At 47.0% G+C, this 13493-nt stretch overlaps 1 protein-coding gene across 1 annotated transcript in view; it reads right to left on the bottom strand.

The window, feature by feature from the left end:
* Positions 1-13493, bottom strand: part of DNAJC4 (DnaJ heat shock protein family (Hsp40) member C4) — a 78840-nt gene that overhangs the window by 41605 nt on the left and 23742 nt on the right. Inside the window, exon 5 of the mRNA XM_073351766.1 lies at positions 961-1011. Within this exon, the coding sequence (XP_073207867.1) occupies positions 961-1011 (51 nt within the window). The remainder of the gene's footprint in view (positions 1-960; positions 1012-13493) is intronic.

Here is a 13493-nt window from a genome sequence, read left to right on the forward strand (position 1 = left end):
TCCTCGTGTTCACTATGGCTTGCCAGAGACTTAACGCTCATTCACTATGCTGTAGCAGGAGAGTCAGTGTTAAAGCCTCCGGCCCAAACACCACACCCTGCAGCCATGCCACTGGGGTATCAGCCAATCATGCTGAAAAGCACAGGGCCTGTTTGGTACAGTGTGACCAGATAGTAAGTATGAAAAATTGGAACAGGGGGTGGGGGGGGGGTAATAGGAACCTATATAAGACGAAGCCCGAATATCAGAACTGTCCCTATAAAATTGGGACATCTGGTCACCCTAGTTTGGTATCAGGATGGGAGACTGGGGTTTAATGCAAGGAAAGTTTGGGGTAAGAGCGCTCTCCCTTTGCAGTCAGTGCTGGCCCCAATGCCACAGTGCAGCTTTAAGGGGTGCTGTGCTGCAGAGAGTGGGCTGTGAGTGTGCACAAGGGTGTCCATGCGAGCGTGAGTGCACAAGAGTGCCTGTTCAAGGTGCCCATGGGAGCATGTGAGGATGAGTGTGTGCAAGGGTGTGAGCTGCCCATGTGAGAGTGCATGAGGGTGAGTGTATGTGCATGAGTCCACAAGCTCCCGCAGGTCGGCCGCCTGGCACCCAGCTGGGGTCAGGGAAAGGCAGGTAATAGAGCAGAGGAATGTGCCCCCAATAACTAACACAATGTTAACCATCTCCGCGGCCAAGTCAAACAGGGAGTGGGAAAGGGCTCAGTTAAAGATTGATCAAAGGCTGGCTGTCTCCAGAGACATTTCAACATCGCTGTGTTCACTCTTGCCAGTTTATGACACACGCCCCTCCCCGGTGTTAGAGCAACAAGCGAATGGAGCCCTGCTTGGCTGGAGGGAGAACACTCCAGGCACGCGGCCCTGCCGGCCAGCCAAACTCTCAGCAATTGCAAACAAATAGCTCAGGCCTGGCGTTGGAGGCCAGAGACGGGGTTGGCGGGAGCTGGCCACATACGTAACTCTTCCCTGAGGTGGGGCCTGGATAGCACAAGGCACGTGGCTGTTCCTAGAAGGGATTCCAAGAGAGAGGACGTGAGGTTAGTATTGTCACTCACAGGACATGACTTTGCTATCAACACTGATTTTAGGTGGAAGGCACCCAGATGTGATGGTGACGGTGAAGCAGGAGAAAATCCTAAAACAGACTATAGTACCCAGACTATAGTACCCAGAGATTGCATCAGAGACTGGAGCTCCCATTAGCTAATGCATGTGCCAAGGCAATCTGCTCTGAATGCCTCCCCCAGCCCCACAGCATTCTTGTCCTTTACACACACATACACACACACACCCCCATGCACACCCACAGCATTCCTTCCTGGCAAACTGTGTTCTTAGGAAGGGGAGGCACACTTTTTTGGGACCAACCATTTCACAACTTGGACCTTGGAAGGCAGCTGCCGTGAAAAGATTCCCTGGCCCAGCTGCGCAGGAGGCTGGGCAGAGAGGCAGCTTAGGTTTCCTACCGGAAGCGAAGGAATCAGTGGTTTCCTTGATCAGGAGTGGTTGAGCTAAGAGCAGCCCTCCCACACCAGCACCACCCAGACGAGTAGGGCCTGTCGCATAGGCCCAAGCAACACCAGATGCTAACGGAACAGGGATTAAAGAACTGAAACACAGGAGGGATGGGAAAGGCCTTGTGGGTAAGACACCGAGCTGGGAGTAAAGAGATCAGGGTTCAATTTCCGGCTCTGCCACAGACTCCCCATGACCCTGGGCAAGTCACATCACCTCTGTGCCTTACTTTCCCCACTTGTAAAATAGGGAGACTAATTCTTTGTGTATTTAGACTATGAACTGTCTGAAGCAGTGAATCTCTCTCACTAGGTATCTGGGCAGGCCCAACACAATGTGGGTCCCCATCTCAGCTGGGGTCTGGCACAACAGCGGGCCCACTCTCAGTCAGAGCCTCTAAACACTGCTGTCATATAAATAACAATGAGACAGTCCCTGCTGGATGTGCCCAAAACATGCCCAGCACAGATGAGCCCTTTCCACATTGGAAAATGGCCACCGAAAAATTCCCCCAACGTTTATTTCACTTGAAAATGGGCAGAAATAGAGGACATGCTCGACATTCTAAACTGCATAGTTTCCCTGCAAACCAACAGCTGCTGGAGGGGAGATCACTGCTAGGCGCAGGTGGGGTGGAATAATTTGGTAGGAGGTAATCAGGATCTTTGGGAATGGCCCCCCTCTGGGGCAGAGGGAAGGGACTCTCCAACAGCATTTGGGCGAGATCCTCAGCTAGAGCTCTAGAGACAGAACTCAGCTGAGGAGCAGTCCCCACATTTCCAGGCCAGTCTCCAAGTGTTTTGCCCTCTGCTCCCAGGAAGTTCCTCATGTAGTGAGGGAGCTGAGCCCTGAAACCATGTCCCTAGCTCATGTGCCTCCTACAGACCTCCTGGCTGCTGCTCCTGGCCCTGCCAAGAAGCTGGGAGCTTCTTCCAACTGCTTGCTGGCCGGAGAGTTGTGTGCTGCTTGGAAGCAGTTTGTTAAAGGCTGGGCCCCAGGGTTGAACTCTTGCTTCCTGCACACATGGAGGGGACAGAAACAGCTGTACACAGATGGTCAGGGATGTGTCAGTGTGCGTGCTCCTTTGACGTGGGTGACTGAGGATATAACTCCTTGCTCCAATGGGATACTTGGCTTAACGTGTTGACTGTTATGATTACAGTAATAGAAACCAGGCTGATATCAAGGCCCATCACTCCAGGTGCTGCATAGACTCCCACCAAAATCAGAGCCCCCATTGTGCTAGGCGCTGCACAGACTCCAAATGAGATCAGGGCCCCATTGTGCCAGGCATCTCGCAGACCCCCACTGAGATTAGGGACCCATTGTGCCAGACACTGTGCAGACCCTCACTGAGATCAGGGCCCCCATTGTGCCAGGCACTGTGCAGACACAGGGTGACAGGAAGTCCCTGCTCCAAAGAGCTCTCAATCGAAACAAAGGAAGGATCATTATCCCCACTTTACACATGGAGAAACTGATTCCCAGGGAGATGAAGTGAATTCCCCAAGGTCACTCAGGGAGTCTGTGGAAGAGTTTGGAACTGAATCCCGGTGTTCTAAGCCCCACTCCACTGCCTCGCCCACAAGCCCACATCTCTCCTGTTTTGCGCAGAGAGATTTCCCCGGGTGCATTTCAACCAGACATTTAAAATCTCAGTGTCCCAGCCCATGCCCACTTCCCTGCTGTCATCCTGCTCCTAGTAATTTTAAATGCAGAGCATATTGCAGAGACCTCCCAGCCTGGGAATCCCGTCAAGACTGCACTGAGAGAGACATGAGTGATTGGAGCAGGGACAGACTCCCAGGAGGCTCTGCTTCCCAATTGCAGACTAGTTTCCACTGATGCTGCAGCCAGCCCACAGGCAGACACTGATGCTCTACGAGATCTCCCCTCACCAGCAGATCTTGACACACACTGGGCTGGGTGGCCCAAATGCAACCCTCCCACACCCCCACGTGCAATTCTGAGTGCATCACCACTCCAATCTAGCTATTTATATGACCCCATTATTGTAGTATCTCAATGCTTCATAGTCTTTAATATATTGATCCTCGTAATCCTCTGTGATGCTCCCATCATGTCAGGCGATGCACAGATGCCTGGGATCAGGGCACCACACAGTGCTGGCTGCTGCACAAGACACCCTGACTAGAACTGAGCCTGCCATTGTGCCAGGCACTGCATAGACCCTTGCCCAGAAACAGGGCTCCAGCCCGGAATTGGGGCTTCCCGTCATACTGGGTGCTGCACACTGTGAGATAGTCCCTGCCCTGAAGAGCTCACTGTCTAAACAGACAAAGGAAGGATTGTTATCCCCATTTTACAGATGGGGAAACTGAGGCGCAGAGATACTAAGTGACTTGCACAAGGTCACACAGGGAGTCTGTGGCTGAGTAGGGGCTTGAAACCAGGTCTCCCTAACATCTGAGCCATTCTCCTCCTCTGGCACAGGGCATTAAAATCAGCCCCACAGGTCCTTCAGACATGAACAAAATGGGTACAAATGATTCCAGGTCTGGAGAACCTGCCTTGAAGTGAAACTGAAGGAGTTTGATCTATTTAGCTTATTGAAGAGAAGATAAAGAGGTGAGTTGACCCTGGTCTATAAGCACCTCCATGGAGAGGAGCTTTCTGAGAGCAGAGGGCTCTTCAATCAGCAGACAAAGGCAGAATGAGATACAAGGGCTGGGAGCTGAAGCTGGAAAAATTTAGACTGGGGCAAATCTTTTTTAACAGAGAGAGCAATTAACCATTGCAGAGATGTGCTGTTATGATGGAGGGTGCTGGTGGCTGCCAGCAAGTGTGTCTTTGATCTCTGCGCAATCACAGATCCTGGTAAAGCTGATGGGCATTCCAGCACCTTTCACTCAGGCTAAATGAGGGAGCAATTAAATGCCCCTTTGTATAGTGATAGCTGAAACAATAGAAGCCACTGTCCAAGGCATGGACCATCATGGGAAGGCCTGAGAAGAAGCTGAGTCATGTGGCTTGAGGGGTTTCCCTGGAGACTGATTGCAAACAGGGGGGCTGGAGCCTTGGTTTGGTTACAGCTATCTGAGTGTGTGTGAAAGGAATCAGAAAGGAAGCAAGGGAGAGAAGCACATGGTAGCATTCCCTGAAATGCAGGGCCATTTAGACATGTAGTACTACAGGGTCTCGATGCATGAATGAGAGAACGGTTTTTGGAAGAGGGATTTAGGTTTATTAGAAATTGGGGAATCTTTCGGGGAAGAAGGAGCCTATACAGGAAGGATGGGCTCCACCTAAACCAGGGGTGGTCAACCTATGGCTCCGGAGCCACATGTGGCTCTTCAGAAGTTAATATGCGGCTCCTTGTTTAGGCACCGACTCCAGGGCTGGAGCTACAGACAACTTTCCAGTGTGCTGGGAGGTGCTCACTGCTCTCCCCTTGGCTCTGCCAAGGGCCCTGCCCCCACTCCACCTCTTCCCGCCCCCTCCCCTGAGCCTGCTGTGCCCTCACTCCTCCCCCCTTCCTCCCCCAGAGCCTCCTGCACACCCTAAAACAGCTGATCGTGAGGTGCAGAGAGAGAGGGGGAGGCGCTGATTGGTGGGGCTGCCAGTGGATGGGAGGTGCTGGGAAAGGGGTGGTGGGCGGAAGCTGATGTGGGGCTGCTGACGTATTACTGTGCCTCTTTGGCAATGTACACTGGTAAATTCTGGTTCCTTCTCAGGCTCAGGTTGGCCACCCCTGACCTAAACCAAAAGAGAACCAAATTTCTGGCATGTACAATTAAAAAGGTTGTAGAGGAGTTTTTAAACTAAGGGATGGGGAAAATCTGACAGGTGCGAAGGAGCACATGATTCAGATAGGCACATCCCTTAGGGGAGGATTTATTAAAGGGTATACTTTATATCCTAGGAAAGAGGAGACGGTAGAAGTTGATAAAGTACAGGGAGGCACTGAAGAGAAACAGTCAAATGAAAAAAGAGTCCCATTCAATTACATCATATGAAGGCAAATAACTAAACATTGACCAAATTTATAAGTGCTTGTATACAAATGCAAGAAGTCCAAATACTGAGATGGGTGAACTTGAGATTAAATGAGAATTAAATGAGAATATTGCTATTAGAGGCAACACAAAAACTTGGTGGAATGGTGATACCAGGGTATAAAATATACAGGAATGACAGAGTAGGTTGCAGTGGTGGACACAAATCAGACGTCAAGAATTACAACATTCAAAAACCAGTCGGAGAACACTTCAATCTCCCTGGTCACTCCACTACAGACCTAAAAGTTGCAATATTACAACAAAAAAACTTCAAAAACAGACTCCAAAGAGAAACTGCTGAATTGGAATTAATTTGCAAACTGGACACCACTAAATTAGCCTTGAATAAAGACTGGGGGTGGATGGGTCATTACACAAAGTAAAACTATTTCCCCATGCTTATTTTTTCCCCCTGTTGCTACTCACACCTTCTTGTCAACTGTTGGAGATGGGCCATCCTGATTATCACTACAAAAGGTTTTTGTTTTTTTTTCTCCTGCTGATAATAGCTCACCTTAATTGATCAGTCTTGTTATAGTGGGTATGGCAACACCCATTTTTTCATGTTCTCTATCTAATCTAATCTATCTATCTATCTATCTTCCTACTGTATTTTCGACTGCATGCATCTGATGAAGAACTGGTTAAAAGATAGGAAACAAGGGTAGGAATAAATGGTCAGTTTTCACAATGAAGAGAGGTAGATACCAGGTCTACGAAGGATCTGCACTGGGATCAGTGCTGTTCAGTTTATTCATAAATTATTTGGAAAAAGGGGTAAACAGTGAGGCAGCAAAGTTTGCAGATGATATAAAACTACTCAAGATAGTTAAGTCCAAAGCAGACTGTGAAGAGTTACAAAGGGATCTCAGAAAACTGGATGATTGGGCAACAAAATGGCAGATGAAATTCAATGTTGATAAATGCAAAGTAATGAGCACTGGAAAAAATAACCCCAATTATACATACAAAATGATGGGGTCTAAATTAGCTACCACTGAAAAAAAAGAGATCTTGGAGTCTCTGTGAATAGTTGTCTGAAAACATCTGTTGAATGTGCAGCAGCAATAAAAAAAGCTAACCATGTTAGGAACCATTGGGAAAGGGATAGATAATAAAACAGAAAATATCATAATGCCACAATATAAATCCATGGTACATCCACACACTGAATGCTGCGTGCAGTTCTGGTCGCCCTAGCTCAAAAAAGATATAATAGAATTGAAAAAGGTACAGAGAAGGGCAACAAAAATGGGTAGGATATGGAACAGTTTCCATCTGAGGAGAGAATAAAAAGACTACGTCTGTTCAGCTTGAAAAAGAGACGACTCAGGGGGGATATGATTGAGGTCTATAAAATCATGACTGGTGTGGAGAAAGTGAATAGGGAAGTGTTATTTACCCCTTCCCATAACACAAGAACCAGGGGTCACCCAATGAAATTAATAGGCAGCAGGTTTAAAACAAACATAAGGAAGTACTTCTTCACACAACGCACAGTCAGCCTGTGGCACTTGTTGCCAGGGGATGTTGTGAAGGCCAAAAATCTAACTAGGTTCAAAAAAGAATTAATTAAATTAATGGAGGACAGGCCCATCAATGGCTATTAGCCAACATGGTCAGGGACACAATCCCATGCTCTGGGTGTCCCTAAACCTCTGACTGCCAGAAGCTGGGACTGGATGACAGTGGATGGATCACTTGATAAATTCCCCTGTTCTGTTCATTTCCATTGAAGCATCAGGCATCAGCGACTGTCAGAAGACAGGATACTGGGCTAGATGGACCCAGTATGGCCATTCTTACGACTCTGAAAGGAAGCCAAGAGAGAGTGCTTCTTTTGGGCATGGACTGGCTGGAATGGTAGGCTTGAAAACTGCCTCCTACTGTTTATTTCTACTGACTACAGGGAAACAGGACTTTGTGACATTCTTTGTAAATATACAGGTTTGCATTAAAGAAATATCTGACTCACAGTTTCATAGATAATAAGGCCAGAAGGGACCACTGTGATCATCTAATCTGACCTCCTGTATAGAACAGGAGGCCCTGAATTAATTCCTGGTTGAACCACAGCAGATGTTTTAGAAAAACATCTAATCTTGATTTACAAATTGTCAGTGAGGAAGCATCAACCAGCCCTTGGGAAGCTGTTCCAATGGTTTATTACCCTTACTGGCAAAAAACTGAGCCTTATTTTCTGTCTGAACTTGTCAAAGCTTCAGCTTTCAGCCATTGGATTTTGTTGGACCTTTGTCTGCTAGACTGAAGAACCCTTTATTATCAAATTTCTGTCCCACATGTAGGTACTTACAGATGGATCAAGTAACCATCTCTGTTAAACTGAACAGATTAAGCTTCTTGAGTCAATCAATACAAGACATGGTTACCAACCCTTTTAATCATGCTTGTAGCTCTTCTCTGAACCTCCTCCAGTTAATAAACATCCTTCTTGAATTGTGGACACCAGAACTGGACACAGATTTCCAGCAGCAGCCACACCAGTGCCAAATGCAGAAGTAAGATAACCTCCCTACTCCTATTTGAGATTCTACTGTTCATACATTCAAGGATTGCTTAAGCCCTTTTGGACACAGCATCACACTGGGAGTTCATGTTTAGCTGATTATACGCCACAACCCCCCAAATCTTTTTCAGCGTCACTGCTTCCCAGGATAGAGTCCCGCATCCTGTAAATATGGCCTACATTCTTTGTTCCTTGATGTATAGCTTTACATTAAAATACATATTCTTTGTTTGTGCCCAGTTTACCAAGCTTTTGCTTACCAAGAGATCCAGGTTGCTCTATCAGTGACCAGTCCTCTTCACCATTTAACACTCCCCAATCTTTGAGTCATCTGCCAACCTTACCAGTGATGATTTTATGTTTTCTTCTAGGTCATTGATAAATGGTATATAGATTAGGGCCAAGAACTGATCCCTGTGCAACCCCATCAGATTGCACCCGCTCAGTGAGGATTGACTATTTACAATTACATTTTGAGACCTATCAGTTAGCTATCTTTTAATCCCTTTAATATGTGCCATGTTGATTTTGTATCATTTGAGCTTTTTAATCAAAATGTCGTGCCGGACCAAGTCAAATGCCAGACAGAAATCTATAACGTCGGCACTATGACCTTTATTAATCAAACTTGTAATCTCAGCAGGAAAAGACATCAAGTTAGTTTGACAGAATCTATTTTCCATAACCCACGTTAATTGGCATTAATTATATTCCCCTCCTTTCATTAAATTATTGAGTACTGGATCAGTCACTCCATTATCATAAAAGATGCTTCTCCCCCTATCAAGAACACGCCAGCAAGGTCCTGCATATTTCTGCTTGAGCCAAGGGACAACAGTACCAAGGGACACAACGTCCTGAAATCGAGGTTGGGCAGCTCTTTCTAAATGATGCTCTAGCTCCAACAGAGTCTCTGGGCTGCAGGCAGGAATCCCTGAGGGATTCTCTGGCCTTGACCTGATATTTATTAAGCTGGAGGAGGTTTAAAACAAGTATTTTGCTTCAGAAGCCACCACCACACACCCCCTCTCCCCTAAAAATCAACATACATCCCCAGATACTGGCAGAGACAGGATCTTCTCATCTTGTTAACATGGAAGCCCCAGGAAGAAACAACATAGGAATTAGTTTTCAGAGTAGCAGCTGTGTTAGTCTGTATCCGCAAAAAGAAAAGGAGTACTTGTGGCACCTTAGAGACTAACCAATTTATTTGAGCATAAGCTTTCGTGGGCGACAGCCCACTTCATCGGATGCATAGAATGGTCTGGGGAACATCTTCCAGCCACATCAAAGGGCCTGCGTTGCCTCATAGGTTCAAAGGCTGGAAGGGACTATTAGAGCACCTAGCCTGACCTCTGGATAGCACAAGCCAGAGAAATTCACCCACTTCCCCTGGTATTGAGCACAGTCACTTGTGTATGATGAAAGCCTCTTCCAGAAAGGCAGCCAGGCTGGATTTGATGCCACTAAGAGATAGAGAATCCACCACTTCCTTTGGCAGCTTGTTCCAGTGGTTAATCACATTCACTGTTAAAAATCTGTGGCTTATTGGAATGTGCCTGGCTTTAGCTCCCAGCCACTGGCTCTCATTTGGCCTTTCTGTGCTAGACTAAAGACCCTTTAGTACCTGATATGTTCTGCACATGAAGGCACTTACATACAACATACAATAATAAGTCACCTGTTGATCTTTCTGAGAAGCTGAACAGATTGAGCTCTTGAAAGCAGATGATATTTGCTTACAACACAAGGGTTTATGCTGGGAATCAGGTAGGACCAAGCCAAACAGTTCTCATGCCACTAATATTTCTATATAGTAGCATTCTGAGCTCATCTGCTTCTTGTCTGCCATCCACACACCACGATGCTAAGGAGATGTCAAGCTAGATTCCCTAGTTGTGTGTGAATTGCTACTTTGACAGTCAGCTCTTTGGGCAAGGACTGTTTTTTTGTTCTGTTTGTACATGGTCTAGCACAATGACTGGGGCTCCTAGGCGCTACGGTAATACAAATAATAAATAATAATATCCTGAATACATTTCTGTCTTGTGCTTTAGGTATTTTTGGGAGGCACATGGCCTAGGACTCAGGACACCTGGGTTCTATCCCCAAATCTCCCCCGGACCTTGGGCAAGTCCCTTTTCAGGTCTGTGCCTCTGTTTCCCCTCCGACCCTTTGTCCACTTAGACTGTAAGCAATTTGGGACTCAAATTGTCTCTTGCTCTGTACCTGTGCTGCACCCGGCACAACGGGAGCCCCGATCTTGGTCAGGGTCTGTGCAGTGCCTGACACAATGGAGGCCCAAATCTCAGCTGAGGCCTGAAATTCCTACTTTAATATACATAGCAACAAATTTGCAAAGCATTAAACAGTAAGTTCAAGATTTTCTAAAGCATGATTTTCTAGATGACTTCTGCGTACTGATTTTTAACTGGACTGATGCTCTTAAGTCAATTAGCTGGTTTCAAAAATCCCACCCCAGAGGTTCAAGGAAGGGGCCAGAACCAGCCTGCTCTCTTATTTATTTGCATCAAAGTAGCCCCTGGACAATGGGGTGAGATTTTTTAAATCAACTAATTGACTTAGAAGCACAAGTGAAAAGTCAGCACCCAGAAGTTCCAGCCCCAGTGCAGGACCCCACTGCGCTAGGCACTGTACAAACACTGAGCAAAGAGACAGACCCTGTCCCACCTTTAAAAGGCCTCAACTTCAGAGTTCCAATTCTCAGTCTTATTTAGAATATTAGTACCTTTCAGGTGTCTTAAATTGGGGTGCTGAAAAAATCACTAGCCGCTTTTCAATGTCTTAACCTACAACAATGATGGGGACATCAAAATACTGTAAGGTTATTTCCTGTAGAGTTACCTCCTCTCCCCTCTTCCCAGTGGCTTGGCAAGAGATTGGATGTAATACAAAACTTGGCCGGGTTTGCTTAGCTCACATTTGCTCTACTTTGTATACTTGTAACTTTCTATTTTGGGAAAAGTGTTTTCGGGGGGGGGGGGGGGGAAATAAAGCCATAAACAACCAGTTAAAGCAGCCCTGATGACAATACACAAGGCACCCAGCTAGAGGCAAAGCAGAGCATATTTCTGTAGGAGCATGACTACATTATTATTATTTCTTAACATCTTCTCTCAGTTATTTCACATTAAACAAACCAGTCACCTCATCCTCTTCTAATTAAGATTCCACTCTTCTGGACTTGCCATGTAGACAACTCAGAATTGGCAGCTTCCTATTCCCAGCTACTGTGGAGTGGTGCTGTTCAACAGCTGCTGTGTACCACCCCAGAGGCAGCTACATCTCTAGGGGTGTAGGGAAGATGGGTTCTATCCCAGTTCTGCTGCTGACTTGATGTGGGACCTTGGGCAAATTCCTTCTCTGCTCTATGGCTCAGTTCCCCACCCCGACCCCCACGGGTTTGTATCATTAAATGTCAAGTTCTTTGCGGCAGGGACTGTCTCACTGTGTGTCTGCACAGCACCTGGTAAGACTGGGGCTCAAATCTTGGCTGAGGGTCTGTGCACTATCCAACACGAGGGGGGTTCCATTCTGAGCTGGGGATCCATGCAACACACAGCACTACTGGGGCTCTGATCTCAGCTAGGGATCCATGCAGAATCTGGTACACTGTGGGCCCTGATCTCGACTCTGGGTCTTTGAAGCACTCAGCACAATTGAGGTCCGCATCTCAGCTGAGGATCGATGCAGCACCTGGCTCAAGTGGGGTCCCGATCTCAGCTGGGGATCCATGCAGTGCCCAGCATGACTGCGGTCCTGATCTCAGCTGGTGCTCCGTGCAGCACCCAACATGAAGGGTGCCACAATCTTCACCAGGGGCTACTTTGACAGAAATAAGAGAGCATGCGGGTTCTGGCCCTCCTCTTAAACCCATGGGGTGGGAGTTATGAAACCAACTAATTGATTTAGGAGCAGAAGTCCCGTTAAATGCCACTACCCAGGAGCCCTAGTCATGGACCAGGACCCCACTGTTCCAAGTGCTGTACAAACACAGAACAAAGACAGTCCTTGTCCCAGACAGCTTCCACACCATATGCTCAACCTTAAGCATACGAGTGGTTCCAATGGACACCACAGGACTTAAAGGCAAGCATAGGCTTAAGTTCTGTATGGTCCTGGGCCCAGAGTTCTCAGTAATGTGCAGGATTGAGACCTAAATACCTACAAGCAGCAAGCACAGGAAGGATGGCCTGGTGGTTAAGTCGCTGCTTTAGGACTCAGGAGACTTGTGTTCAATTCTTGCTCTGCCCCAGACTCCCTGAGTGACCCTGAGCAAGTCACTTAGCTTCTCTGTGCCTTGGTTCCCCAACTGTACAATGGGAATAACAGCACTGCCGTGCCTTACAGGAGGGTATAGGGAGAGAGACATTGGGAGGTGCTCAGGTGCTATGGGGATGAGGGCCAGATAAGCACCATAGATAGAGAGACATACCAAATAGACTCTCTGTGTATGTTTGCCTTCAGGCTTGAGCCTACACTCTCAAGCTAACATCCAGCTGAGACACAGCCGCCCCTCCAACACAGCCGGATCTTTACACACTTGCTGTAAGTGTCGTCTGGACACACAATGCATGCAAGCGGCTGTGATAAGGTTCAGCCAGATTTCCTCTGATGAACTGGCTAACAACTGGGCTGAGTGTTCACAAGGTGTGTGTGGGAATGATAGCCAAGGAGGAAATTCCTAGGCCAGCTGGGAGCAGTGGAGCAGGCATCAAATGTTAAAGCCATAGCTGGTGCCCAAAACAGGAGGATATTTTAGAGCAGTGTCTGCACATCCTCTAACAGGAAAGGTCAGAGGCGCTTTGAGGGGCTTAACAATGAACTGGGCTGACGTCAGAGCAGGGCGGAGGAGAAGAGCCACAAAAATGATTGGAGGGCAGGGAAAAAAAACATACAGTGACAGACTTAAGGAGATTCATGTGTTTAACTTACCAAAAAGATCAAGACTAGACTTGATTACAGCATATAAGGACCTTTACGGAGAGGAAATCCTGGGTACTAAAGGGCTGTTTAACATAGCAGCGAGAGGCAGGACAAGAACTAATGGCTGGAAGTTAAAGCCAGACAATTTCCAATAAGAAAGGCACAAATTTTTAACAGGGAGGGTGACGAACCACTGGAACAAACTTCCATGGGAAGTGGCAGACTCATGGATTTTTAAGGCAAAAAGGTACCACTGTGATCATCTAATCTGACCTCCTCTATAATACAGGCCCCATAGGATGGCCCAGAATTAATATCTGCTTGAATAAGAGCAGATCATTTAGAAAAACATCAATTTTGATTTAAACTTTCCTAGCGATGGAGAATCCACCACAGCCCTTAGGGAGTTGTTCCAGTGGTTAACTACCCTCACTGGTAAAAATTTACATCTTAATTCCAGTCTTATTCTGTGTCTCTTGG

Source organism: Lepidochelys kempii, chromosome 7, assembly GCF_965140285.1.
Source record: "Lepidochelys kempii isolate rLepKem1 chromosome 7, rLepKem1.hap1, whole genome shotgun sequence".
NCBI classification, from domain to species: domain Eukaryota; kingdom Metazoa; phylum Chordata; order Testudines; family Cheloniidae; genus Lepidochelys; species Lepidochelys kempii.